The sequence below is a fragment of the Aptenodytes patagonicus genome, chromosome 7 (assembly GCF_965638725.1).
Source record: "Aptenodytes patagonicus chromosome 7, bAptPat1.pri.cur, whole genome shotgun sequence".
In the NCBI taxonomy this organism is placed as follows: domain Eukaryota; kingdom Metazoa; phylum Chordata; class Aves; order Sphenisciformes; family Spheniscidae; genus Aptenodytes; species Aptenodytes patagonicus.
In genome coordinates this window covers 57,207,845-57,235,150 of record NC_134955.1, presented here as the reverse complement: position 1 = coordinate 57,235,150, position 27,306 = coordinate 57,207,845, and the positions used below count along the sequence as shown (strand labels likewise).

At 42.2% G+C, this 27,306-nt stretch overlaps 1 protein-coding gene across 1 annotated transcript; it reads right to left on the bottom strand.

Moving 5' to 3' along the window:
- Window positions 1-278: 278 nt before the first annotated feature.
- Window positions 279-27,306, bottom strand: BDKRB2 (bradykinin receptor B2). Its single transcript, XM_076345394.1, has 2 exons — window positions 27,236-27,306; window positions 279-2,450 (listed from the first exon to the last, which is right to left on the bottom strand). The coding sequence occupies exon 2, from the start codon at window positions 2,446-2,448 to the stop codon at window positions 1,348-1,350; it is 1,101 nt and encodes a 366-aa protein (XP_076201509.1). The 5' UTR covers window positions 2,449-2,450; window positions 27,236-27,306; the 3' UTR covers window positions 279-1,347.

Genomic DNA, 27,306 nt, shown 5'->3' with positions numbered 1-27,306 from the left:
GTACTGCAATACTTCAATACAATATTGCAGCCTTGAAGGCTGCAAGAAGGTCTCCCCAAAGCCTTCTTTTCTCCAGGCTGAACAACCCCAACTCTCTTAGCCTTTCTTCACAGGAGAGGTGTTCCATCCCCTTGATCATTTTTGTGGCCCTCCTCTGGACCTGCTCCAACAGGTCCATGTCTTTCTTATGCTGAGGGCTCCAGAGCTGGACGCAGGACTCCAGGTGGGGTCTCACCAGAGCAGAGCAGAGGGGCAGAATCCCCTCCCTCGACCTGCTGGCCACGCTTTTTTGGATGCAGCCCAGGATACGATTGGCCTTCTGGGCTGCAAGCACACGTTGCTGGCTCATGTCCAGCTTTTCATTCCCCAGTACCCCCAAGTCCTTCTTGGCAGGGCTGCTCTCAATCCCTTCATCCCCCAGCCTGTATTGATGCCGGGGGTTGTCCCGACCCAGGTGCAGGACCTTGCAGTCGGCCTGAGCTTTTATGTTTCCATTAAATAACATTACAAATATTAATTACGCTTTGTGAATATTAAAAAACTATGTCTCTGAGCTGAAGTGTAGGTATGAATGTAAATAACATTCACTCACTCAAAAGGAGAAAGTGAATGCTTTTACCCCAATGCAGAAGGGGTAAAAATCTCCTGCTACAAAGAAAACTCAGCTAACTTCATGCACCTGGCTGCAGCCTTCCTTCCACTACTGCTTTACCTTTTTTGAGCTTCTTCCCACACATACAAGCTGATGTAAACCTGTAATTAGCAGGGGCAGAGCAGTTGCAAAAAGGCACAGCTTGTCAATCAAACAATCAAAATAGTTTTGGATGACTGAACAGAGAAAGTAAAAGCCCAGAAGGTGGCCACACCTAAATCCATTTCAGTAACAGTCCTACAGGATTCATTTAGCAGAACTTATTCAAATACAAGCCCCTCCTATCAAAAATCTAGTCTAACAAACTGTATGGGTACCATAAGTAGTTACACAATCCTGACAATAGTTTCTCTACTGGGACTCTATTCAGAGAGCTGTATATACACCTTAGAAATGCAAACATTTCAATTGATACATGTGTCAAATATTATTCAGCCATGAAAATGTAAGTGTGCTACAAAGTAGGATTCAATAATGAAAAATGTCCGTTAACATTAGAAGCAGGTCTCTATGGAGTTTCCATTAAGATCAAACCGTCGGTTTCCCAAAGATGAATACTACTACATGTTTATTCTGTGGACCAGTAACAAATGGGTATTAGTGGAGACTGATATGTCAGAAGGATTTTTTCCTGTAATGAACAAATTGTGCTATCATGGTAACGGGAAAACAGAATTTTTCCTTGGGTATTCACTTCAAATGGAAGTTCTTAAAGTGTCCAGGGAGTTTTCCATCTGCACAGACTGTGATTTTCTGCACCTCTTTTGGAACAAGTCCTTGTAGAATTCCACAGCCTTCTTCTGGAAGTTCTTCCCGACAATAACATACAGGACCGGGTTCAGGCAGCTGTTGCTAAAGGCACAGTACGTAGCTACCTGGGTCACTATCTCATTGATTTCTTCCAGGCATTTGAAAGTGGGCGTGAGGTAACAGATTGTGTCAATGAACGTGCTGATCTGGAATGGAAGCCAGCAAACAATGAACAGCAAGAGCACAGCAAGGACCAGCACGGTGGCTCTCCTCTCTGTCTGGACTAACTTCAGTTTTTGTAGCTCACTACTTCGTAAGGCTTTGATGATTTCCATAGTGCAATAGGTAATTACACAGAGCGGGATCACAAAGCCCACAATATTCAGCAAGCAGTTGTTTGCAGGCTCCCAGTAGCTGCTTGGGTAAGCAAGAATGCAGGCTGTGATGTTATATTCTTTGGAATACCATAGATTTCGGAACACTGTTGTAGGCAAACATATGAGCAACGCACATGTCCAGACTACAAAGCTATTCCATTTGGCACAGACAGTTCGTCGCATCCGTCCAAGAGACATGGTTTTCACCAAGGCCAGATAGCGGTCGATGCTCACTAGTGTCAGGAAATAAATGCTAGAATAAAAGTTCATGTTACTGATTATGTTGACAGCTTTACAGAGGAACAGGCCAAAGGGCCATTGAAACTTATTAGAAATATTAATGGCCCAGAAAGGTAAAGCACAGACTAACATTAGGTCAGCAAGTGCCATGTTTGCTAGGTAAATTTCGGCCACTGTGCAGCGACTCTTGTGGAAACACAGGACTATGAGGACAAAGGAATTTTCTATTACTCCCAGAAGAAAGATAAACCAGAGGAATCCAGGCTGAAAATCTTGTAGCCATTTCCATACATCTGAATTAATACATTCGTACTGATTCAGCTGATGCACTCCTGAATAATTGTGGAAATCTGCTGGACTGACTGTGAGCTCCTGGGTGACCATGATGTTGTAAAGCTGTGTAACGTTTTCCGTTGTGATGGAAACCATATCTGTGCGGAGAAAAAGATGACATGAGATTGCTACATCTGGCTCATTGCTGCAAAAGACACAATAAGAAAGGCTGGCTCTGCTTTTCCTATTGTCTTAAAAAGTGCAGCTTTGAAAAGGCTTACAATTCTCTGGGTTGCTTTCTTGCAGTTGCCCTGCATGCTTGCAGAGAATTTCACAGACTAAACTACTAGGGACTGTGTGGAACAATTTTAAGTGGGCAAAACAGAGGGGATAAAGCAACAGCAGACATTGTAGCCAATGGGTTATCCGAAGAGAACATTTACCAGTCTTTTTTTCACTAGAACCAAGCTGCAGCAAGTCTTTTTTAATTCTTTGAGGAGCTTGATGGTTACTTGCTTTTCTTACCTTTGTGTATTGATAGGCATAGTCTCCTAAAGGACAGATGTACCTTGTGAGCCTTGTGTTGTTCATTGTTAAGCTGCTAGTCCTATGGCATGTCCCTCAACATTTTATACCCTCTCCTGTAGAGCAATTGCGTGGAATTCAGTGGTGTTTCCTCCCCACACAACACCATATTTTTTCCCAAACGTTATGATTGTCACAGCAGACATTTAGTTTGCAGCTCTAGTTTGCACTGAGAAAGCTGCAGGAGCAAGGATCAGTGTTTGCAAGCAGTGAGGCTTTCTTGGCTTCTCATGGGAATCGCCTGTGTATTTCTGTGTCTGTGTTACAACCTCTTTCTGCAGGCAAGTCACAGAAGAGATAAATGGCTGAATCTTTGTAAGGGAACTTGGTTTTAATAGGTCTGCAGTGGGTGGGTTGACAGTTTGGCACAGATGGTCGCCATGATGTAAGCCAGGACCTGCCTGCAGTCAGGCTGCAGTGAGACAATTTGAGTGCAAGAGCACAATCTGAAAACCAAGCACTGTACTGTAAAAATAAAGGGTCAGAACAGCTTGGGGTCTTACAGGTAGTTATTTATGGGCATAATTGTCAGATATGTGCTTAAATGTTACTAAGACCAAACAGAAGTTGAGTGTCCAGCATCCACTCAGTACTGTTAAAATGTTAACTGTGGTTTTTATTGTTGTGCTCTAAGGTAATGAATGCTGAGATATTACTCAAATACAAGACTGGCTTCCCAGATCTGTATATTTAATTCTCGGGACTGAGTGACAGAAGACTGTTTCTCTTTTTCCACGTCTTGAAAATACCACTGTTTATATTATGGTTTGATTGGAAGCTTTTCATATGTATTTTTAATTAAGACATTTGTCTGATTCAGTTGGTAACTTGGCAGTAAAAAGGGCACACGTTTGTAATTCCTGAAAGGATGGGGTTCTCATTCGTACCCAGGATTCTGGATTTGTTGGTTGATAAGTGCCAGTGCTCGATATGCATACAGACATTTGGCTGTTGGATGCTGAATTACTGAGAAATGGTGGTCATATTTTGTGTACTTAGTTTTAATTAAGCACTGTAGTGCTAGAGAACCGAAAGCAAAGATGAAGATCACATTTTACTAAGTACAGTAAAGGCAGTAACAAAGGAGACTCTCTCTATACTGTAAAATTTATAACAGAGGTGTCAGGCAGGACAGGTCAACTGGATAAAACAGGCAAGTGGGACTGAGAACCTTGAAAGACAAGGCAACTTAAAAATGGACTAATGAGCACAAAACAAAATGTCAGCAACACACGTTTCCAGTCCTTCATTACTGGAGCAAAGGACAGTATTTGCATAAACTGGTTAACAACATAAATAAACTCATTCTCCAAATTCATCTTCTCAAAACCTCAACTTTTCAAACCCATATCTAACTTCAGGAATATATCTCCATCCTCTATCCTTCCTCTTCATTAACCTTGTCATTGTTAGAACTACCTTAATCTTGAGACACCTGTATCCTTTTGATTTCTAAATGTTTTCAACCAGCATCTGGGGAATGGGTTGGTGGAACCTCTTTATTACACAGCATTAGATGTTGTAGACACTTGTCCAGTGATCTATGCTTTTGGTGACACTGGTTATATGGAGCTTTTAGGTCTAGCGGATATAGATTCAGTTGTTCTATACTGAAAGCAAATGCCATCCGCAGTGCATGCTATGCAACATTGCCAATATTCTGATTTATGTCATCTTTTCATCTTCCAGGTGTAAGCAACTTACTGTAGGTTGTAAATGCTTTGGTTAGAAATCTTACTTTTGTTTGAGCCCTTCCAGGCATAACAGAGCACCTGGACCTATAGTGCATTTTCCTGCCACTTTATTTGTTCATATTTCAGCACGATGGAATATAGGACAAGACCAAAAGCCTCACTGAAACCCAGATGTGGCTGTTCTATTGGTTCTGCTTTATCCATTGGGCCAGATTGGATTAGTCTGACACAACTTTATTCTTGACAAGTTTATATTGGCAGTTCTTTATCATTTTGTTATTCTTTATTATCCTCCATATGTGGATATATTGATTATTTAATATTTTGCTGTCATGTTTTCTAGGTATTTAAATGAGATTGACAAGTTTGTAAATCCCTGGGTCCTGTTATCTGTGCCCTTTTGGCTGGGGTAGAGTTAATTTTCTTCATAGTAGCTAGTATGGGGCTGTTGATGACACAGGGATGTGTTTGTTATTGTTGAGCAGTGCTGACACAAAGTCAAGGCCTCTTCTGCTTCTCACACCACCCCACCAGCGAGTAGGCTGGGGGTGCGCAAGAAGCTGGGAGGGGGCACAGCCGGGACAGCTGACCCCAACTGACCAAAGGGATATTCCACACCATATGACGTCATGCTCAGCATATATAAAGCTGGGGGAAGAAGAAGGAAGGGGGGACATTCAGAGTGATGGTGTTTGTCTTCCCAAGTAACCATTACGCATGATGGAGCCCTGCTTTCCTGGAGATGGCTGAACACCTGCCTGCCCATGGGAAGCAGTGAATGAATTCCTTGTTTTGCTTTGCTTGCATGCGCAGCTTTTTCTTTACCTATTAAACTGTCTTCATCTCAACCCACGAGTTTTCTCACTTTTACCCTTCTGATTCTCTCCCCCACCCCAGCGGGGGCAGGGAGTGAGCGAGCGGCTGTGTGGTGCTTAGTTGCCAGCTGGGGTTAAACCACGACAGTCCTTTTTGGAGCCCAGCGTGGGGCTTGAAGGGTCCAAGTTAACGACAGGTTTGACTGGAATGTGCTAGATCAAATTTATAGCTGTTATTGTTGTTTAGCTGTTAATTGGCAGGCTCCTGTGCTTGCCATGGGGCTTGCTTGCCTCACTGTGTATTCGAGTCTAGTGCTCGTTAGTGGCTGCTTTTTGCTTTCGCTGCTTGCTGTACTGCTGTAGTGCTTATCATCGTATTCTACTGTGCCTGCGAACATTTTATAACAGCAATGGTGATGTGCCTGGGCTGGCAGATGGCCAGGGCATCGCTGCTGCTTCTGTGCTGCTGTACTGGACAGGCTGGAACTCCAGTATGAACTCAAGTTGAAGGGACTGTGACCTGTGGATGAGTCCACATGGGAGCAGGACACCCCGAAGTGTCTGTGGCTGTGAATAACGCCACGCCAGAGCAGGTATATCTCGAAGAGTCTGTGGCTGTGGTTATGTCTGTGCTGCAGCAGGTATACCTCTGAAGGGATTGTGGCCCAAGGGTAAGTCCATGCTGGAGAAGGTACTCCTCGAGGCATCTGTGGCCATGGATAAGTCCATGCTGCAGCAGGTACACCTTGAAACGTCAGTGGCTGTGCATGAGGTCATGCTGGAGCACCTCAAAGTGTGTGGCCATGGATAAGCCCACGACAGAGCAGGTACACCCCTGGAGGGGCGGCAGCCGTGGGTAAGGCCATGTTGGATTAGGTATACTCCTGAAGGGACTGTGGCTGTGGGTAAGGCCATGCTGGAGCACGTAAACCCCTGAAGAGACTATGGTTCATAGATAAGGGTCCATTTGAGCAGGTACTCCCCTAAGGGACTGCAGTCTGTGGATAAGTCCAAGCCAGAACAGGGACAAGGGGAGGAGTTCATTGCAATGTTAAAACCTATAACCTGGCCGAAAGGGACTGGGGTGGAGATTGTAATGGAAATACCTTTAAATTGTTGTAATCCATGATTTGAGTTGCATGTTATAGGAATTACTATAACAGGAACCACCCGAACCAATGGAGGAGAAGCCTTACAAGAAGCAGTGAAAGTGCAGCAGTGACTGACCTGAGCTGGCTTTGGTGCCCAGTAGCTCCATGCAACACACCACCTCTCCTGTCCTGAGTGACCACCATAACAGATGGAGCCCAAAGCCATGGACTAAATGAACTCAGTGGACATTCTGTGGACATCTGTGGACATTTTATGGGCTTTTATGGACATTTCACAGGGGTGGTCCATAGACTAAGGGAATGATATCTGTGTATTATATCAAAGGATGGGAAGGGGGGTGGTAGTTAATGAGGATGTATTGGATAGTGTGGGACCTGAGCATGACGTAAATGGTATGGAATAAGGGGAGGAGAATGTGCTGGTTTTGGCTGGGATAGAGTTAATTTTCTTCACAGTAGCTAGTATGGGGCTATGTTTTGGATTTGTGCTCAAAACAGTGTTGATGACACAGGGATGTGTTTGTTATTGCTGAGCAGTGCTGACACAAAGTCAAGGCCTCTTCTGCTTCTCACACCACCCCACCAGCGAGCAGGCTGGGGGTGCACAAGAACTTGGGAGGGGACACAGCCGGGACAGCTGACCCCAACTGACCAAAGGGATATTCCACACCATATGACGTCATGCTCAGCATATATAAAGCTGGGGGAAGAAGAAGGAAGGGGGGACATTCAGAGTGATGGTGTTTGTCTTCCCAAGTAACCATTATGCATGATGGAGCCCTGCTTTCCTGGAGATGGCTGAACACCTGCCTGCCCATGGGAAGCAGTGAATGAATTCCTTGTTTTGCTTTGCTTGCATGCGCGGCTTTTTCTTTACCTATTAAACTGTCTTCATCTCAACCCACGAGTTTTCTCACTTTTACCCTTCTGATTCTCTCCCCCACCCCAGCGGGGGCAGGGAGTGAGCGAGCGGCTGTGTGGTGCTTAGTTGCCAGCTGGGCTTAAACCATGACAGATCGGTATCGTGTTTTGCCCTCTCTGGGCAAAACCTCTCCTTGGTTTCACAGACATAAAAATTGATAGCAAAGATTTCCTCTCTTAATTCCTGAAGCATGCCAGGGTGGGTTGTATATGACCCTGCCACTTTGCATACCTCCATATATTCTTTAATTTGTTCTTTCCCAATTCACATAAATCCAACTGTTCAAATCAATCATCTTAAATATCAGATCACGATCTTCATTTCTGAGAGGACTAATGCAGAGTATCATTGAACTTTTCATCATTCTCTGAGTTACTGGTTCCCTCTTCCTTTCAGTAACAGGCCTAGACTTTCCTCCATTATCCTCTTACTTTTGATATATTTATAGAAACATTTTATGTTACCTCTTATGTCCCCTATTAACGGCAACTCATTTTTATCCTGACGTTTTTAATATCTTTGATGTTCTGAGTTCTTAAATAATACCTCAGATAGACATACTTTTCTGTAATTAATCTCCCTATCGTCAGGCAAAGCCTGACATCAAGGTGCTGGTATTCATAAACACTTAAATATTTCAAAGCCCAACTTTTGTGGCTGCGAGAGATGCCACTAACAAATTGCAAACAGCAGTTTCAAGTCTCCCTTTACAGTGTAAAGTGCCGGCACACACAGAAAAACACATAGAAAGTGAATACTAATGCATGATCAACAAAAGGCCATCTGAGAACAGAGTAGTTCTGTTGGATGACACAATTAGCAGAAGCTGTTTCTTCTGCTGGTAGTGGGCTGTGAACCAGCAGAAAGAATTGTACGTGCGTGCATTATTTTATGCTTTGAGGTTGGATGTATACATATATGAAATAAGATGTTCATTAGTAATTCAGAGAGTGGTCATAAAGGCTATGTTGGCAATTGCTATGCCTTTCCCTCATTATATGTCTAATAGAAAAACAATAAACAGGAACTAATTTACAGTAAATAGCAGCTCAAAAACTGCCTACTGATTTATGATATTTTCCTGCAATTAATCTCTTTTAATATTTTTTTTTTTTAATAAGAGAAAGCCCTAGAATATTTTAAAATAAATTACTTATATCACATTACTGTGGTCTAGGAACACTGTGCAAGGGCTAGTTAGGATATGACCAAGTCCGTGACATGGGGCTTCTGGTGACCAGCCTCCTTGGTCCTTAGCTCAAGCCCTTCTATAAAACATTGGTAGAAATGTGGGAGAGAACAAGGTAAAATATGCTAATGATCAATTTACAAACTCTATTTAAATGATGTGTTTGGTGTTATTCTCTATAGCACAGGAAGCTCATTTAAAATATGTGTTTACTGAATAAGTTATGATTTACACAGCCACAACTTAGAAAAGGGAGTGATGTCTATTTGCCATTAGCTTGGCATTATGATGTATATTTATATAATATGCATATTATATAAATAAATGTAACCCCTTCACACGCTCCCTACAAATGCTTTCTGTGCAATGCAAAACAGGCCTAATGTCTCAGCTGGGACCCTCAAAAAGATTTTATCTGACAGTTTTGATTGAAACACTGCCCAGCTGAAGCAATCTATCATTACTGATCATGAGGGACTTCTGTGGGGGCTGAATTTGTCCTTGCTGGAGTTCACCTCCTACTATTAGTTACCTTCTCCTTGACAGTCACTAAAAACATTGTCAGTCATTGTCTCATGTTGTTCCAGAACATTTTTTGCTAATAACATTGGGCACAAATGGCAAGGTTTTGATAGTGGGGGGCTGCAGGGTGCCCTGTGTGGGAGGCAGCCATGACCTGCCCCGTGCTGGTGGCAGCCAGACCTGTGCCTCTTGTAGAGACTGCCCTGACCAAAGGGAGGAGGGCTTTGGGGTCGGCTGATGCAGGGATACATTGAGCAATAGCCGGATCCTGCCAATGCTGTAAATAAAGAACCCTTGCAGAGGGACTGGGAAGAAGAGGTTAATCAACTGTAGTTGCTGGGCTGTTGGATTGTGTTTACAGGCAAGGGGAGAGGGACCCCAAAAAGGCAGTGGTCACCAGTGCCGTGGCGTGAAAGCTCTGAGGGCTGGGTACAGTCACTAGTGCTCCTTGATATTGCCTGGTAATCTGGTGGGATGTCCTGCTGATCAAGGACTGACCTGTATGTACTGTACTGGGGAGAGCATGCCAGAAGAGAGGCGTGAGGTTATCAGCAAGCCAAGGATAACATCCAGAATCCAGGGGTGTGGTCAACCTTGGAATGTTGTACAACCCAGCTGTACATGCTGGGACCTATGGATGTTCTTGAAAGAAAAGAAGCGGGATATGATAAAGTGGGACAAAAAGCCCTTTAAGGATCAAAAGAGCTAAGGAATGCAAGTGCAGGGGAAAAAAGGTCAGAGCTATTGAAATAACTACTTTAACAGAACAACTTTTTTTTCCATTTTTCCTAATATAATTGATGTAAATGCCCTTAATGATAACTGCAGAGCAATGGCTGTCATGCCATGGTGTGCTTCAAGTTTACATGCCAAAGGGTCTCTAAAAATTAAAATTTTGAGAGGTAATAACTCCATATCTTTTCTTTATTGCCTTAATTTTCTGACAAATTAAGGAGTTGATTTGCATTAAAATAACCTTCTCTTTTGCAAGGTTATTTTTGTCCCAGTCAAGTTCCTCAATCTGGTTCAACATGAAGCCTCATTAAACTGAACATTGTAACTGTGAGGACAGCCGCAGGGTGCAAAGGGACAATGAAGGGTGAATGAAGAACAGGAAATGTTTAAGCTAACATCCCCACAAAAAGTGTCCACTGATCTACAACCTCAAATGTGCTAAAGCCCATTAGAGATTCATTATACAAAGATTGGAAATTAAAAATTAAAGTCATGGGGTCAGTAAAAGCAGAACAGTTTAGGAAAGTTTCAGACATTTCCTCTATCTCTCCAAAATAACGAATGCCTCCTTAGCGAACGTGGTGGGTTGACCCTGGCTGGACACCAGGTGCCCCCCAAAGCTGCTCTATCACTCGCCCTCCTCAGCTGGACAGGGGAGAGAAAATATAACGAAAGGCTCATGGGTCGAGATAAGGACAGAGAGAGATCACTCACCAATTATTGTCATGGGCAAAACAGACTCAACTCAGGGAAATTGATTTAATTTATTAACAATCAAATCAGAGTAGGGTAATGAGAAATAAAAATTAAATCTTAAAACACCTTCCCCCAACCCCTCCCTTCTTCCTAGGCTCAACTTCACTCCCGATTTCTCTACCTCTTCCCCCTGCAGCGGCACAGGGGGACGGATTATATCCCCGAGATATAACTATTTTTAACACTAGAGGCTGTTCCAGGATTAAAAGAACAGGATCTTAAAGTTTCTCCAGCCACTAAATTATTCAATTTCAACCTTGACAACCTCAGAAGTTTTAAAGACCCAGTTGGATAAAGCCCAGAGTGGCATGGTCTGACTTCACAGCTGACCCAGCTTTGAGCAAGAGGTTGGACTAGAGACCTTCTGAGGTCCCTTCCAACCTGGATTATCCTAAATTCCTTAATTTGTGCTTCTTGTGCTAATAACTGAAACTTCTAGTTGGATTAAGGCCAACAAACAAAAGCTGAATTTCAGCAGTGAGTGCCCTAGCTTGCTGGAGTTTCCTAGCTCACCAAAGTGCCCTTGCTCACCGAGTTTCCTTAGGAAGCTATGGACATTTTGTTGAAAGCACTGTGGGAACTGGTTTTGCTAAAGTAATTTTTTTTTTTCAAATATTGAGACACAAAATTGGCTCTTCCAAATCACAGCAGGAACTGGAGAAAAGGTATTTTGTATTATCTGGGGTTTTCAGAGGGAAGCAGAATGTAGACTGAGTACCAGGAGAGCAAAGCCTGCTGTGATGGTGCGCTCCCCCCGCTCAACCTGACCTTTAGCTCCTGTAACCCTGCTCAAGTGATAACTACCAGGGGTGGTCGTTAATGGATGCTGATAGTGATAGCTGGGTCTGTTCAAAGTGGATTTGGGAGCCAGATAACAACACCATAGCCAAGGGCTATTGTAAGAAATATGCCCACCTAACCACAGTTATCGTTATGCAATTATGACTATGAGTCAATCATCTTACCCCTATAAATAGGGGACAGCCCAAGAGCCCTTTGAGCTCTCCTGCACAGCAGTGGGCTGCACAGCAGGATCCCCCCTTGAGTAGGGACGCCTCTCAAGGTTACTCCTCCAGGTTGAGAGATTCCTTGCCACAACAGATACTCGGTAAGTGACTAATAGCATGCTACACTTTGAAATCTTAACTAAGTGATATAAAGGATTAATTGCGCATATATAATCCTTTAGACATAAACCGTTGACCAATTCTGGGACTAGATCTGGATCCAGCCGCACCTAGACTCCTCTCTGAGAAGGAGTCTAGAAAGCAAGGGGGTTCTTTCCTTTCTGAACCTCATGGCTCAATGGGAGGGTCTCCCTGACAGTTTTGTCTGACCCTGTCCTCTATACAGTAAATAATCAAGTGTACCTTGCCATCGAATCTTGTTAAATCACTGTCACATTTACCATTGAACTCTAACTCACTGTTTTATATCAATAAAGTGTATTGCTGCTTCTCTCTTACGAGTGAAGTGCAGTCTCGCTTCCAACCGTGACACCTGCGCAACCAGGAGTTGAGAGGCCAACGCTGGCGACCGAAATGTGCCAAGTTAGTCTTCTGCATCTAGGCTGCCGTGTGATGCACTGGGCTGTTGGAGCCATGTTTCAACATGTATGTACTGCTCCATTTACCTTTCTAATCTTTATGTTGCTTCAGTTATCTCTTTAGGTGGCTAGAAAAGAAAGAAAAGCCCAGAGAGAGAAAGCGAGAGACATCTGGAAGACTTAAGCAGAGACATTAAGTCAGTGGAGCAGGAGGGATGCATGGGAAATCAAAATAGAAATCTACATTCATTGGCAACTTGGTCTGGCATAGCAATGGGGAGTTTTGCCTTTCTTTTCAACAGAAATCCCGAGGGACTGTATTCAGCATGTATAGAGGAGATAAAAGAATTCTGTGATTTTGCGGGAGGGAAGCAGCCAGGTGCTTGGGAGGCAATTCAGGTGCTTCAGTATGGGCGTTTTGGAAAGTGCAGGGTGTCTAGGATGTCTGCATGAGGTTGGTATATGATACAGGACCTCTGAGAGGTGTGGTGTTCTGGAGCCAAGCAAGATACCCTGGAGTTTCTGAAGCACCCTCTTGATGTTAGTGCTAAGATTGGAGGGTGGGGGGCATAACTCCACTGTGATACTAGCAAATCTTTGGGCTTAATAGAGCATTATAAAGACTATAAAATAGAGCACTATAGCTGTAAAATGAAATACAGAATTATAGCAAAGGAAGATAAGGAAAAGAGTCTCCTGGGAATTAGTCTGTTAAAACAGCCCAGGTTTTAAGACCTCAAAAAGAGAAGCTGCTGATTTCTTCCAGAAGAAATGGTTAAAATATAAGTTTCTGATTTTTAAGTATTTGAAAAATAGAATAAAGGAGGCTTGGGTCCATATTTGAAATGAATGAGAGTCTGATGTAGTGCTAAATGTATTGGCCCTTGGCTTGGTGCTCTTTTTAAGGAAAATTCCTGTTTCTTGTCTTTTGGGAGAATAGGAATGCTGTGTAAAGATCTGTGCTACCTTGGCAACAGCTAAAGCAGATGAGCTAGAGGAAAAGATTTTTGTTTTTACTGTTTTGTGTTTCTTCTGACAAAAGGAATTATCTATGGGTAAAATAACAGGGGGGAAAACCAAACCTGCTTCTCTATACTAATTGTTGCTGACTTTCTGACCTTTTAAAAATCTGCATGTTCGTAACACCTTCCTAATTCCTGAGAACTCTGTATTCCTCAAAGTTGTCTTAAAACCCATCCATACTTTAGCCTTTCATAACTATCTCGAAGGCAACATAAGCTAGAAATGTTCAGCAAGAAATAACTTTTTAAATTAACCACTTTCCTTGTAGAAATACTTCCTCTTCCTTCTCTGGAGTATGGAGGAGGGAAAACACACATTTAGTCAGAAATGTAATGTCATACAGCTTTGATCATCTATCGTTCCTATTGTAATAATTATAAATTTCATGTATTATCTTACTGTTCATTAGCAGTAATTATACTGAGAGTAATTTACAAACGTGAGTGGATTCAATCTCTCAGAAATCTTTTTTTCCTGTGAAAATTTATCAGATGAGCTGTTATGAGGCTACAAGACTTACTCCCAGTCAGTGGTGCACACAAGGGCTACATGGTGAGCTTGGGCACACTTACTGGGCACTTCTTAAAACAAAGTGCCGTAAAGATTTAGTTGCAGTTTTGTTGCGCGTGTTAGCTCACTTAGCTGTTCTTTGGAGCTGTGTAATTCCTCTTGTATGGAAAACTCATAGATCCTGGATTTCAGAAGGTATCCCAGAAAAGCACTGCCATTGGTGATACACTGGGTGAGAACATTCCTCTTGCAGAGAAAGGCTGCATCAAAGCTTCATTAAATTAAAAAGGGAAGGGTATAAGCAAATAAATAGTAGAAAATGCCAAATCCCTTGAATACTGTTCTAGGGTTGTTTTGAGGCATATCATAGCAAGGCGCAGTTTGGACAAAGGAATGAAATATGAGGGTAAATCCCTCAGCTTTTTTTTTTTTTCACAATAAACCTTCTGCTAATATTTGAAAGTGTTTGGCAATGAAAGTAAATGAGGTCTGTAACTGTGGGGCCATCAAGAATTGAAAACTTGATACATACAAGACCTGTACATAGTGATGTGCTCACAGCAACAATTCCCTAAGTTAAATTTAGACCTGAATAACTGGCTTAACGTTTTGTTTTCCTGGAGATTTCTATTATGTTAATGCTGTGCAGCTTTTCCCTTCTGTTTTGTACATGAGGGATTAGTAAACACAGTAGAACTTCCTGTACTTGTTCAGCAACTTTTACCATTTTAGTTCACGAGTAGAGAAAGAAGATTAATTAAAAAACTGCCTTTCTCCTCCTCCCAGCACACACTTCAATTTCTGCTGTTCAAACGCCTCTGAGAAAGTTTAAGCCGTGCTGGTTTACTGAATTTTTTTCTCCATCCCCAGCTTTGTCAACATGGCATATGTCTATGAAGGAATGAAGTATATGATGCTCTTAAATCTAACTGTTAATCGAGCATAAGCCAATTTGTTCCTCTCTTTGTAGTCATTGGGCAGATGAGAGACCTGTTTCCAAGTGTTCATTCTGTTTTACTTCATGAAGCTATTTCAAATGAATATAAATACTTAAATAATTGCTGAAGCAAGGACATGAATCTGATTCTTCCATCTTTGGAAAATATCATCAATTACGAGTTTTATAATGTCAATCTCACAACTCCTTCTCTCTCTCCTCATGGATACCAAATTAGTTGCTGCTGTTCTCAAGTCTCTTTAATCTTCTTTAATTCCCCAAGAGCTTAATCTTCATGGACCCACCACTCCTGCCCCCTTAGACTTAATGCGACTCTGCTCCAGAACCTGCTGTCAGGAGTCCTGAGTAGCTTTGTGTTTCCCTGAACCAAGATGATAACTGTCTGATTCTCTTACAGCACTGCACATTACCCTCACACAATGCACTCAAGTCACAGCTGAATCTATACTTTTTCTGTGTGTATTGTAGTGTGTTTGCTCAAAATGTTTTGACAACTGAGAAGGAAAATATTCAAACAGGAGAAAACTGACCACAAACTCACTCTGCAATGCTGGCAGGGTATTTGTTCTGTTCTTTTTGGCATTCCCCATATGAGAACAGGTAAGGTTAACCATGAGTGTTCATTGTCCAAAGCTCAACCAACAACTAGCATTTAGGTTAGGGTTAGGGTCAAGAGAGAGAGGAATCTAGGAGCTGCAGTAGGAGTGGGACTGCAAAAGCACTGCAGAAGTGAAGAAGAGTCACCCACATGAGTTCTTCCTTGAGAACTTTTTTGTGGGAACCATGGCTGGTTGTCATGGTCCAAGACTTAGCCCATGTCTAGGGTTCAGGTTTGGGCTAGGAGACTCACAGACTATGTCTGCTCTTTCAGAGAAAGGGTGAGCCCTATCATGCCTATACATGTGTTTATCACACTTCTGACACTGTGTCTTATCAGTGCTCTGTGTTTTCCCATGTATATGATATTGGGTCATCCTAGTTTTGCACACTGGTATCGTGGGCTTTGTTGACAGCATTTACTTTCAGAAAGCTCTGAGTGTATCGTTGAGCTTAGGGTCCATCTACTGCCATGTCTGACTTTTGTTCTTTTGGGTTTTGTTTAGTTGATCTTCATATTTGGTCTAAAATGATGTTTTGTATTTCATTCTTGGTAAGGTAAGGGGTAGAGGGTGAAACTTTGCAAGTGGCATCAAGCTTTTCCCTTCTTTTCTCAAGTTCTTTGGTGTTTTTGAGGACAAGCACTAGCTTACAGCAATAACATAAGCAGCAGTGCTGCTACTTCACTAGGCAGGCATTTTAAATAATGCCAGGGTAGGATACATCCCTGAATGCACTGGTTTAAGATTCCCTCAGCCCAGCTTTCAGGCTGAGTGGCTCCCTTTCTCAAAGGCACAGACAGAGGAGATGTTGAAGAAAATGGAGAGATGAAGGTGGCAAATGTAGGTCAGGGGCCCTTGCAAATTTGCAAGTCACACAGGTAGAGGGGAAGGGAAATGTGCCTGATGGAGACAGTGCTGTCTGGAGCCCTGATTATTGCTAGGTAGAATTAAGTAAAGAAGGACAATACACTTGGCTTGTGGTATGGGTGAAATAAAGCCAAAGCTTGGTCTTATTTGCTTAGATTCACCAAGTTCCCTAGTTTCTATCATTAGCTGAAAAACCTCCTGCCAACAGGGGCAATGATCAATTAATGATTAATTAATGGCTATTAATTAATTTTCTTCATAGTAGCTAGTATGGGGCTATGTTTTGGATTTGTGCTGAAAACAGTGTTGATAACACAGGGATGTGTTTGTTATTGTTGAGCAGTGCTGACACAGAGTCAAGGCCTCTTCTGCTTCTCACACCACCCCACCAGCGAGTAGGCTGGGGGTGCACAAGAACTTGGGAGGGGACACAGCCGGGACAGCTGACCCCAACTGACCAAAGGGATATTCCACACCATATGACGTCATGCTCAGCATATACAGCTGGGGGAAGAAGAAGGGAGTGGGGACATTCAGGGTGATGGTGTTTGTCTTCCCAAGTAACCGTTGCGCCTGATGGAGCCCTGCTTTCCTGGAGCTGGCTGAACACCTGCCTGCCGAAGGGAAGTAGTGAATGGATTCCTTGTTTTGCTTTGCTTTTTCTTTACCTATTAAACTGTCTTCATCTCAACCCATGAGTTTTCTCACTTTTACTCTTCCGATTCTCTCCCCCACCCCAGCGGGGGCAGGGAGTGAGCGAGCGGCTGTGTGGTGCTTAGTTGCTGGCTGGGCTTAAACCACGACACATGCCAATGACGTAAATTGCTTGATATCTTCATTATAGAGAACAATGGGAATATCCTGCAGAAAGTACTGGACGATATTAACAGAGCAACAGAGGTAGAATAATAAGAAGAAAAAACTGTAAGTCCTGAAGCACTTCTGTTCCCCAAGAAGATGTAGTAACTGATGGTTCTTTATTCTCCTTGCTGTAGTGGAGGCACAGAAGAGCTGTTCAGCAGTGCACAAAACTCCACTTAAGACTCCCTCACTGATATGCACATGGATGTCCTCTAAAGCTTTGCTGTTTGTTGCATTACTCCTACGAGACCTCTTCAGCTCCGCTTAGCCACTCCTTTCTCTTAGCAATTGAAATACTGCTCTTTCCCTGGCTAGCAGGGAAGTTCTCATGACTAGGCAAAACGTGAAGGTGTAATGGCCAAATAGTATTTGCCAATATTGCTCCCTTTGTGCATTAAATACTTAATGGAGAGATTTGCCTTTCAGATGAACTGGCTCTGTGCCCTGAAAGCCCTTTGCTTCTAGCACCTTGAGAACATTGTAGCAGCCATTTAGAAAAAAGGCAGAGATTTGCCATCTCCTGTGCCTCCAATTGCTACCGTTTACACTGTTGTCAAGGGTATTTGCAATAATGCAGCATTTCCTGCACATTTTCACCACTGGCTTTCACAAGTATGGCCTTTGAGAAAAGCCCAGCTGTCTCCGATAACAAAGATTGGAAGCTCATAGTATGTGTGGCTGATGGGTTGCTTTCCCAAAGTCTAATAGCTATTTCTTTGACGGTTGCTGCTTTCCTCATTTCTTATCATACAGGTAACTCTGGAGTTGATTAAGTCTCTGTTGCATTTTGCAAAAACATAAAAGATGTTCTAAACTGTCATATTATGTCTGCAAAACATATTTGCAACTACAAATAGTCATCCCCACCAGCACCTGGAAATGTTTCAGTCACTACTACTTTTTCTATTGCTAAGCCACACACTGATGGCTCTGTGCAAGCAGAGGAGTCCTTAGTGCAGAGGGCATCGCAAGGAGAATCTGTCCTCTCAATAAATTAGTAATAATGCCTTGTGTTCTCTTAATGCCTTCCACAAAGGGGTATATGGATGGCTTCACTGAGTAATGGTGCAGTTTTCAAACAGCACATTGGGCACTGACAACAGGATAGGCTAGAAAGTATGATTAACTTTATAATGTTCAGTTGAAATTACAGCTTTAATTTCAAGCAGGTAGAACTCAGAGGAGGTGATATTTATCCAGGTTGTTCAAGTTAGCACCTCTATCACATGGGCTTCTTAAGACGGTCTCAGTTTAATTTAGAACCTCTGACAACAGCTGTAGACCTATCTCAAAAGCTACATTAAACCATAAACTCAAATTTCAACTTCCTGAAAAGCCTGGCTTTTCTCATGGACTATCCCAGTGAATGATCCCCAGCGTTACTGATCTGTGTCATGGAAGGCAATACAAGCATGACATGATACTCAGTCTCTAAATAGTAGGTTGTCTTTACTAAAAGAATCAGTGGAGGGGTTTTTGTTTTGTTTTGGTTTAAAATTTCATACTCTTTTAAGAACTACTGGAAGCAGAGCGTGGCAGTGCAAGCACTGGTGAGTTCCCTTCTCAAGGAGAAGTCTAGTCTGGAATGTGCTTCACTTCTTAAATGATAAACTTCAGAAAGCCATTTTGCCTTGCCCTTCCTAGGTCAAATATGTCCCGCTATGCTGTTGCTTGAGCAGCTTGGACAGTCATTTCATATTATTTTCATATCTCTGCTCCTGACTTAGCCAGTACACAAAGCATTTACAATTGGAAAGAGGTCAGTTTTCAGATATCATGGTTAAAAATCACCACAGTCTGTATACTGCAGAGGAAAGCTCAAAACCAGATGTACATATTGGAAATGGGGTGTGTGTGTGTGAGTAGCTATAGTGAACTTCAGACTTTATTGCAATTACCTTGATAGTCACAGCAGATAAAATTGGATATACATCCAAATGTAGTCTGTTTTTCTGCTGAAAACCCAGAGGAACTCTAATGACAACAATTCTTAAGTGGGAATTCATCATATTTGTATTGGAAGAACTAAGTATTCAAACACATGCTGATAGGGATTGTGAGACCCCACCTGGAGTACTGCGTCCAGCTCTGGAGCCCTCAGCATAAGAAAGACACGACCTGTTGGAGTGGGTCCAGAAGAGGGCCACGAAAATGATCAGGGGGGTGGAACACCTCTCCTCTGAAGAAAGGCTGAGAGCATTGGGGTTGTTCAGCCTAGAGAAGAGAAGGCTTTGGGGAGACCTTCTTGCAGCCTATCAGTACTTCAAGGGGGCTTCTAAAAAGATGGCGGCAAACTTTTTAGCAGGGCCTGTTGCAACAGGACAAGGGGGAATGGCTTTAAACTAAAGGGGCGTGGATTTAGGCTAGATATAAGGAAGAATTTTTTTACGCTGAGGGTGGTGAAGCACTGGAAGAGGTTGCCCAGAGAGGTGGTGGATGCCCCATCCCTGGAAACATTCAAGGTCAGATTGGACGGGGCTCTGAGCGACCTGATCTAGTTGAAGCTGTCCCTGCCCACGGCAGGGGGGTTGGACTAGATGACCTTTAGAGGACCCTTCCAACCCAAACTATTCCATGATTCTATGATTAACTAAGTTGTACAAACATGCATGTGGCTTTCAACACTGAAAGGTCTGGAAGGTTCAGGACACTTCAGCTGAGAAGTGGTATGATTTACAACATTGATTTACAACAGTCAGTGTTCGGATTACGATTTTATTTTTGCCTTTTCATGCTTTGCCAGTGTTCTGAAATGGAACTGTGTGATAATTTCTTGTCATCCCTTTGTTAGCAACAGGAGATGTCAGAGCCTCGCTGGAATCTGGTGCAGACAATTTGTTTTTCCCTCTGTACACATGGGTTTTGAGCACTGGTGTTCACCAAGAAGATATGTCTATCTGCTCTTTCCAGAATGTCAGAACTGACAAAAAAACACATGGTGAGAATTTAGAGAGACAGACTCCCTTAGTATATGCCATAGCTCCTTCAAAGAACTATTATACCCAAAGCTAACAAAACCCAAAGATCTTTCACAGATTGAGCAGTCACTTGGTGTTGGGTGGTCACGGGGTGGCTCTGCATCCTGACAAAAGATGGGAGACCTTTTCCTGTCTGCACAGTGGTAACAGTTAATGGACCACACTTGCTGGTACCTCACACTCACGTATCACTATAGCTATGTAGGACATATTTTACTAAACGTTGGAGGAGGGGAATTTTCTTTTCCTATTAAAATGACTATCAAATCAGAAAGTTTCTGGAGAAACTGATTTAAAAAGAAAGATATTTCACAAAGATTTGGGGCATTTAACAGAAAATATTTTAAAGATGTCATTTCTGATCTTGAACAAAGGAGGAGACGTCCTGACTGCTAACAGCTTAGCAGGAGACCCAAATTCACTCTTGCTCTGTCTGGTCAACTAAACAGTTTATTACCTTTACAAAGTGGATCAGCTCCAAAACCGAGAGAATGAAAGAGCCCAAATCACTGCAGTTTATCCCCCAGGCACTTGCTTAAGAAGGAGGATGCCTCGTTCAAAATCCCTAATCTGTGCTACCCATTCACAGGCAGATTTCTCCTCTGTGTGTGCATGTGTTCTGTGTTTTGGTTTCTTGCTTTCATTAAAAATGTCAAGATTCTTTAATTCCAGATGGGAATTTCACTTCTTCCTTCTGCCCTTCCCAATTTTTCTGTGAAACAGAAATTTTGTCTTCTGACCAGCTTTGTTAATTTTGAAAAATGTTCTAATTTCAGTTAATCATGTCACCTTTGAACTTGTGTACCATCACTTTTGCAACCGCTGTAGAACATAAAGCACTATGTCGTACTGCACGCGACAGTTTTCTGCAGCAGGCAGAAAAGGCTGGTGGCAGGATGTCAGGGCGGGAACAAGTGAAGAGGAAATGAGCGGATGTGAGTTCTGGAAGAGAACATAATGCTGCTAAGGAAAACAAACAGAGGAGAAATGCTGCTGCTGGGAAGGAAGGATGGAAGGAAGGAAAGAAGGAAAAAAGAGGGGTTTAATTTGCCAAGAGGGAAAAGGGTTCCGAAACAAATAATGAACAAGGATTCCTGCCTGAGTCAGGTATATACTGAAGTAATGAGAGTTTTATCTGAGATTTTCATTTAAAATCTTATAAAATCTAGGTAGTTTACACAGTTTGGATCCTTATTTTACCTAGCTTCAAAATAGTACTAAATTCAATTTTTTTTTTTTTTATTCTGGTATTTAAAATAAAATCTTTCTTCAATTTTTTAAACTTATTTGGTCAGAATTAATTTATCCTAAGTCAAACCTTATTAATATGTTCCATTTAACCCTTTTAAAAAAAAAAAATGACATGTGCAGGGGAAAATACTTATAAAATAAACCTGTCTATAGTGATACATGATGCAAAATGTAGCAGAATGAAATTCCAGATGTCTCAAACTGTACAGTTAAGAGCTGTAACCATGATTCGAATGCCAATTTGTAGACTACACCTATTGTGGAAGAAAACAAATTGCTGTCTTATATTTAAAAAAAAAAGACTTACGTTTCCATAAAGCTGGAAGAAACACCTACACAAAACTGACTCCACTTTGTTACTTTTCCTTCCTTCTGCTTCTGGGAAATGTCCCTGTTACTGAGCCAGCTGGCTGGAATTTCTTGGCTATAAGGTGACTCTTTTAATGAAAAACAAGTTTCTCAGTGGAATGATGTAAGTAGAAGGTGAGAGTGTACAGTTGTTTTGTGCAACATGCCTGTACATGCTGTTTTTAAAAAAATACTTACGTTATAAATTACAATCTTCTGTGAACAATATCCCAGCTATTCAGGAACTGCATTCATGTCTGATTCATTATGACTACATTAACCAGGTTGGAATAGTACTGCTTTGAAAATGAACTTGCAACTCTGTGCTGGTTTTGGCTGGGGTAGAGTTAATTTTCTTCATAGTAGCTAGTATGGGGCTATGGTTTGGATTTGTGCTGGAAACAGTGTTGATAACACAGGGATGTTTTTGTTACTGCTGAGCAGTGCTGACACAGAGTCAAGGCCTTTTCTGCTTCTCACACCACCCCACCAGCGAGTAGGCTGGGGGTGCACAAGGAGTTGGGAGGGGACACAGCTGGGACAGCTGACCCCACTGACCAAAGGGACATTCCATACCATATGATGTCATGCTCAGCCTATAAAGCTGGGGGAAGAAAAGGGGAGGGGGGGATGTTTGGAGTGATGGCATTTGCCTTCCCAAGTAACCGTTGCGCCTGATGGAGCCCTGCTTTCCTGGAGCTGGCTGAACACCTGCCTGCTGATGGGAAGTAGCAAATGAATTCCTTGTTTTGCTTTGCTTGCATGCGCGGCTTTTGCTTTACCTATTAAACTGCCTTTATCTCAACCCAGGAGTTTTCTCACTTTTACTCTTCTGATTCTCTCCCCCATCCCACTGGGGGCAGGGAGTGAGTGAGCAGCTGTGTGCTGCTTAGTTGCTGGCTGGGGTTAAAACAGGACAAATTCACCAAGAAAAAAAAAGATGAAAGCCATTTAGAAAGCTCTTAAGTTTTAAACTGGTGCCTTTGTTATTGTAAATGGTTAGTCCGTCTTCTTGATTACTTGACCTTGTTACTTACTGTAAATCTCTACACAAAATGAAGACTTGTGAGAAGATAACTGCTGTCACTTGATTGTTTGCCCATGAGTGATAGTCCCAGATCCTCATGACTTGGACATTTTGGCATTAACTAGAAAAAAAAAAAAGATCCTTGCCCAAGCAAAGGAGAAGAAATAAACAAACGCAACAGTCTTGAACCTAATAGATGGACACATCAGAAATGTCTGATGAAACTATTCGTTGATCTTTTTGTACCAACTAAAAATGTGGGAACCAGGAAGGAAGTGGTGGAGGCTCCTCGTAGGATTGTCCCCTCGCAATGGGTAGGGCAGGGCTGCGTGGATAACATGATTATGCAGATGAACATGTATTTTACTTCTCTGACAAGATGCTAATAAATATCTATCTGTGGTTGTCTATATAGGTGTATATATGCGTGTGTCTACATATTTGTCTATGCGTGTATAGAGAGGAGAAAGAATTCCACAAAGCAAACATTTCCTGGTCACCTTTAGTGCCACAAACCATTTGCCTGCTGTTTTGCTGTTTACTCTGGGAGAAAGTGATTTGCATGTTTCCAGTGCCCAGCACTGGAAGGACCAGGAACAGCAAAACTTTCTGGGTGATGCCAAGGAGAACAGCCATCTGTGAACTGGTCTGCAGCAGGTAAAGCAGGAACCTGCACAAGGAGCATGTGGGAGCGCTCTCTAGAGGACAAACACAGTGTCTGGAGGGTTTGATTTAGATGAGTCAATCTAAAGAAACTCTGCTGATGTGGATGGCACTGTGAGCATTCAATCCAGCTGAGGATCTAGGCTGTGTGCTTAATTGTATTACTTTTTATGTCCCTTCATCTGGTTGTTTGCTTGGTGTGCTGTTTGTCCCAGTCTAACAGATAGGACCTGGAGCACAGGTCTGCAGATATTGCCATGCTGTTTATGTTATACTGATGACCGGAGGCTTCGGTGATAATCAATGTGCAAAAGCTGTGCAAGCATAGAGACAGGCTTTGCCTCAAGGAGCTTATAATCTAAGGAGAAGCCAAATATGATACACAGAGTGTAGAATATAGCTTGTTATAGGGAAAGACTGCTGGAGAAGATGACAGGTACATGCGGACCTGAGCTAAAACCTAGCGACATATACTGCAATATTTCTGTCTTCCTACTTACTTGTTTAAGGATCAGGTCCCATCTTTGAATTATGAAGGCTTCATGGTTGCTTTTTGTAAAAATGCTCGGGGGACCTGATGAAACACTTCCATTTTTCTGGCCTGCCCACTATCTGCAGGCAGTTTACCCTTCACATCAGGAAAGTGGCTTGGGTTATTGCTTTGCTCCACATGTGTGGGCAGAGGGCTCACATCACCCTTCTGGAGGGGAACCTGCTGCTCGTCTTTTGTACCCCATAACACTTCAGAGCAGCATCCTTTCAGTCAGTCAAACAGCTAATAGGAAATCATAGAGCTGTGGCAAAGGGACAGAGCACCTCCAGAGGCACAGGGGTGCAGGTCCCAAAGAGCACGCCAGCAGAGTATTTCCTTCTGCCAAAGCAGGAACAATGCAGGAGGAAAACCAGCTATGGCCAGTTCTGCCTCTGGGCACGCGTGTATAAATCCTGTTAATATAAAAAAGACCTGGACCTCTAGCCATAGTTCACTCTTTTTTTTTATGGAGTTTACCTGTAGTCTCAGATAATGTGAGTGAGAGAAATGAATTTCTGAATTTTGACAGCTCCACTCTCTGCAAATTAGCCATAGTCTGAAGTCTGCCTTAGTTTGCAGCACTATCACCACACTGGCATACCTTAGTGTACAAAGCTCAGCACTAGTGGATCTGCAAACCTGGATGATCGGATTTGTTTGCAGGGATCACAAAAACCAGTCCAACCTTGCTGAACTGAATTGAAGAGTTAACATGTAGGGGAGGTAAATACAGCACAGCAGCAAAACTAAGTCAAATCCACCCCTTCAGGGAACATCAAGAGTCCTTAAGCATTTTGTTGAAGTTTGATGTAGCAGCTTTGCCACAATGTCTGAATGCTTTGGACTTGCTTATCATCAGGCTGAAGATAGCATGCTTTCAGCAAGCTACTTTGCTCCTTGTGTTTTTCTGGTCTGTATCCCATTAGTGTCTGTTCTCCAACATTGAAGTCCTTAGTGGGGTGTTGGACCATGACCAGGCTCCCTCAGTCCCAGTGCACTAGCACTACTTCCAAGCAAGTGATATATCACCACTGTGGTGATCACTAGCAGGTGCAACTTCATCTGTGTGAAGACAGCAGCCTGCAGAGTCCAAACTTAAAGTATTGCTGTGGTGCTCTCGTCCTCTGTCCTTTCCCACTGCAGTTGTGCCTACCTACCTCAGGGCTGTCACGGTACAGGGATGTCCTCTCCTCCCTCCGTCCCCGGTCATGCATTCTTGCTGAGAGGGGCACCCAGCTGAGGGGAGAAGCTGGTTCAGCCATCTGCCTGCCAGCCACAGGGTTTGTGAGTCAGCACCCAAAGACTGTACTGTAGGGCGTGATTCTTTAGTTGCTGCCCATTCACCCAGAGTTACTCTGGTTATAGAGGATTCGTTAGGGAAAGCTTTTGTCTCCACTTTAAAGCACCAAGTTTGTTCACAGCTGTGTATCAGCCAGGCAGAGGCATAACTTTTCAGCTTGATATGTGGAGAATTTGAAGTATGCTACATGTAAGAAGGAAGGAAGATAAACCTTTAGATAAGGTAGGGGAAACTCAAATGTATGGCGTATTTAGAGAGAGTTTTAAAAAACATGAGCAGCAGTAGAACAAGCCTGGCTTATGTGTAACTTTTAAAGAAAAGCGGAAGTTCTAGCTGAATGGCATTTATCATCAGGTTTTTTTAACTTTATATTGATCAGAATTGCTAATGAGTTCAGGTGTACTTTTGCTGTTGACTTGGTTACTGGGAGGGAATTTGTTTTGAAAGCAAAGCTCTATTCTCTGATGAGTTTTCCCAGACTAGCAATACGATTTTTTTTTCCTACTGTGACTTTGAAAACAGTGGGATTTGTGGTTCTAAGAGCTTTTTACCCCCTTCTTTCCATGAAAAACAGACTGTCAAACCCTAACTAAGGTTAAGCAGTGAATTTTAGAGTCTTCATAATGAATATGCTAAAAGTTTCCCAAATTCCTCTTGTTTTCTGTCTGAGAATATTACATAGCTATGAGAATTTTTTAAAGCTGTGTTCCAGTACAGTGATGACATCCTTATTTCAGGAAGCTCTAACTCAGTAGGAAAGGAGTGTTTTTGTTGGATTGTTGGTACAAAATGTTCAGGTAGCTCTGAGTAATTCAGCTAATCTTGTTCTAGCATGTACAGAGCCCAGTGGAAAACTGACAAAGATTTTCTGGAGGTGTCTCTGGTCTGGCTATTCCAAAGACACTATTAACTTGGGTACATTTATCCCTTCTCTTTGTGTTTTCACTATTCACTTTGAAAACAAGACAAATATATTTGGAAGTCTGTGAGTGATCCTGAAGTGTGAAGGTGCTTCTTTTCATGCAGACAAGATAAAAATCATATGACCGATATTACTCAATATCCTGATAATTCAATCTTAGACTCTGCTGTAAAAAGATTGTATTTTTCCTAGCTGTCTTCTAGCTTCTTTAAGAAAATATGTACAACTGTTCAAGATAAACATATACTCTTATCTTAGGAGACGGCATCTGTCAGATTACATACAGTGTATTTAAACAAGGATTCTAATGACAAACTATCTGAACTCTTTTGGTTTTATGGCTATTTTGTTATTATTACACTAAGAAGGCTGCTTAGGATACTGAGTAATGGAAAATGAATAGCTAAAAGTATAGCATATATTTCAACCTTTAGTCTTTTTGTTATACGATCCTAATTCCAACCCCAGTTCTAAGCTTTTCTTTGTTTTTATCAGCATCTTATAAATCATGCTCCTACTGCATTTTTTTATTTGGATACAGATGTTAGAAAGAAACTGATAATGTTGCTTAAAGGTCATCCAAAACTGTTCTTCTTTGTAACATGAGGAATAGCTTTAAAGGTTTAGTCTTTGCCATTCAATCAATGCAGATGAGACAGGTTAGCAGTGTAAGGTACACACACATGCACACTTCCTGCCCCGCAAAGTTTACATTCAAAATAATAAACAGAGAGAAAACGATCAGTATGTACAGCAAAGAATTGCCTCTGGTTTCTCCCTACTATTTTGTAGGTAATTTCTCAGCTGAAAAAAAAGTTAGCTGCTTACACTTTCTGGTTTTTTGTGAGATGAAAGAACGGGTACCTATGGTGTGATTAGAGATACGAAATGTCTTCCAGACAGAAGAAATCCTTACTGTCCAGTAGCCCACACACTGGATAGTATCTGTGGCAGGTGAAAAGCCCTGTGCCTTTGACAGGTTGGGTACTTTGAAATAAAGCATTTTTCTGTAAATGCTACAGCTCTGCAAAACCTAACAAGTTACAAAATCACATTAGCAATAATTATTTTTCTCCTCCATGTTCCTGGAACACTAATAACATCAGCTCTTTTGTCACTGAACCAGAAACATATTAAGAATTCAAGAAGTGATTTCCAAGAAGCAACAAACCATACTGAACTTAAATAATGAGAACTTTTCATATTAAAGAGAAGCAGAAACACATACCTTGACTGCAAATTCACCACTGAGCTGGTACAAATGAGTGAAATGCAACACGTCTCCGGGAACAGCTGAGC

Excerpts from the sequence above, each read along its gene's own strand:
- BDKRB2 (XM_076345394.1), bottom strand. The coding sequence starts at position 2,448 with ATGGTTTCCATCACAACGGAAAACGTTACACAGCTTTACAACATCATG.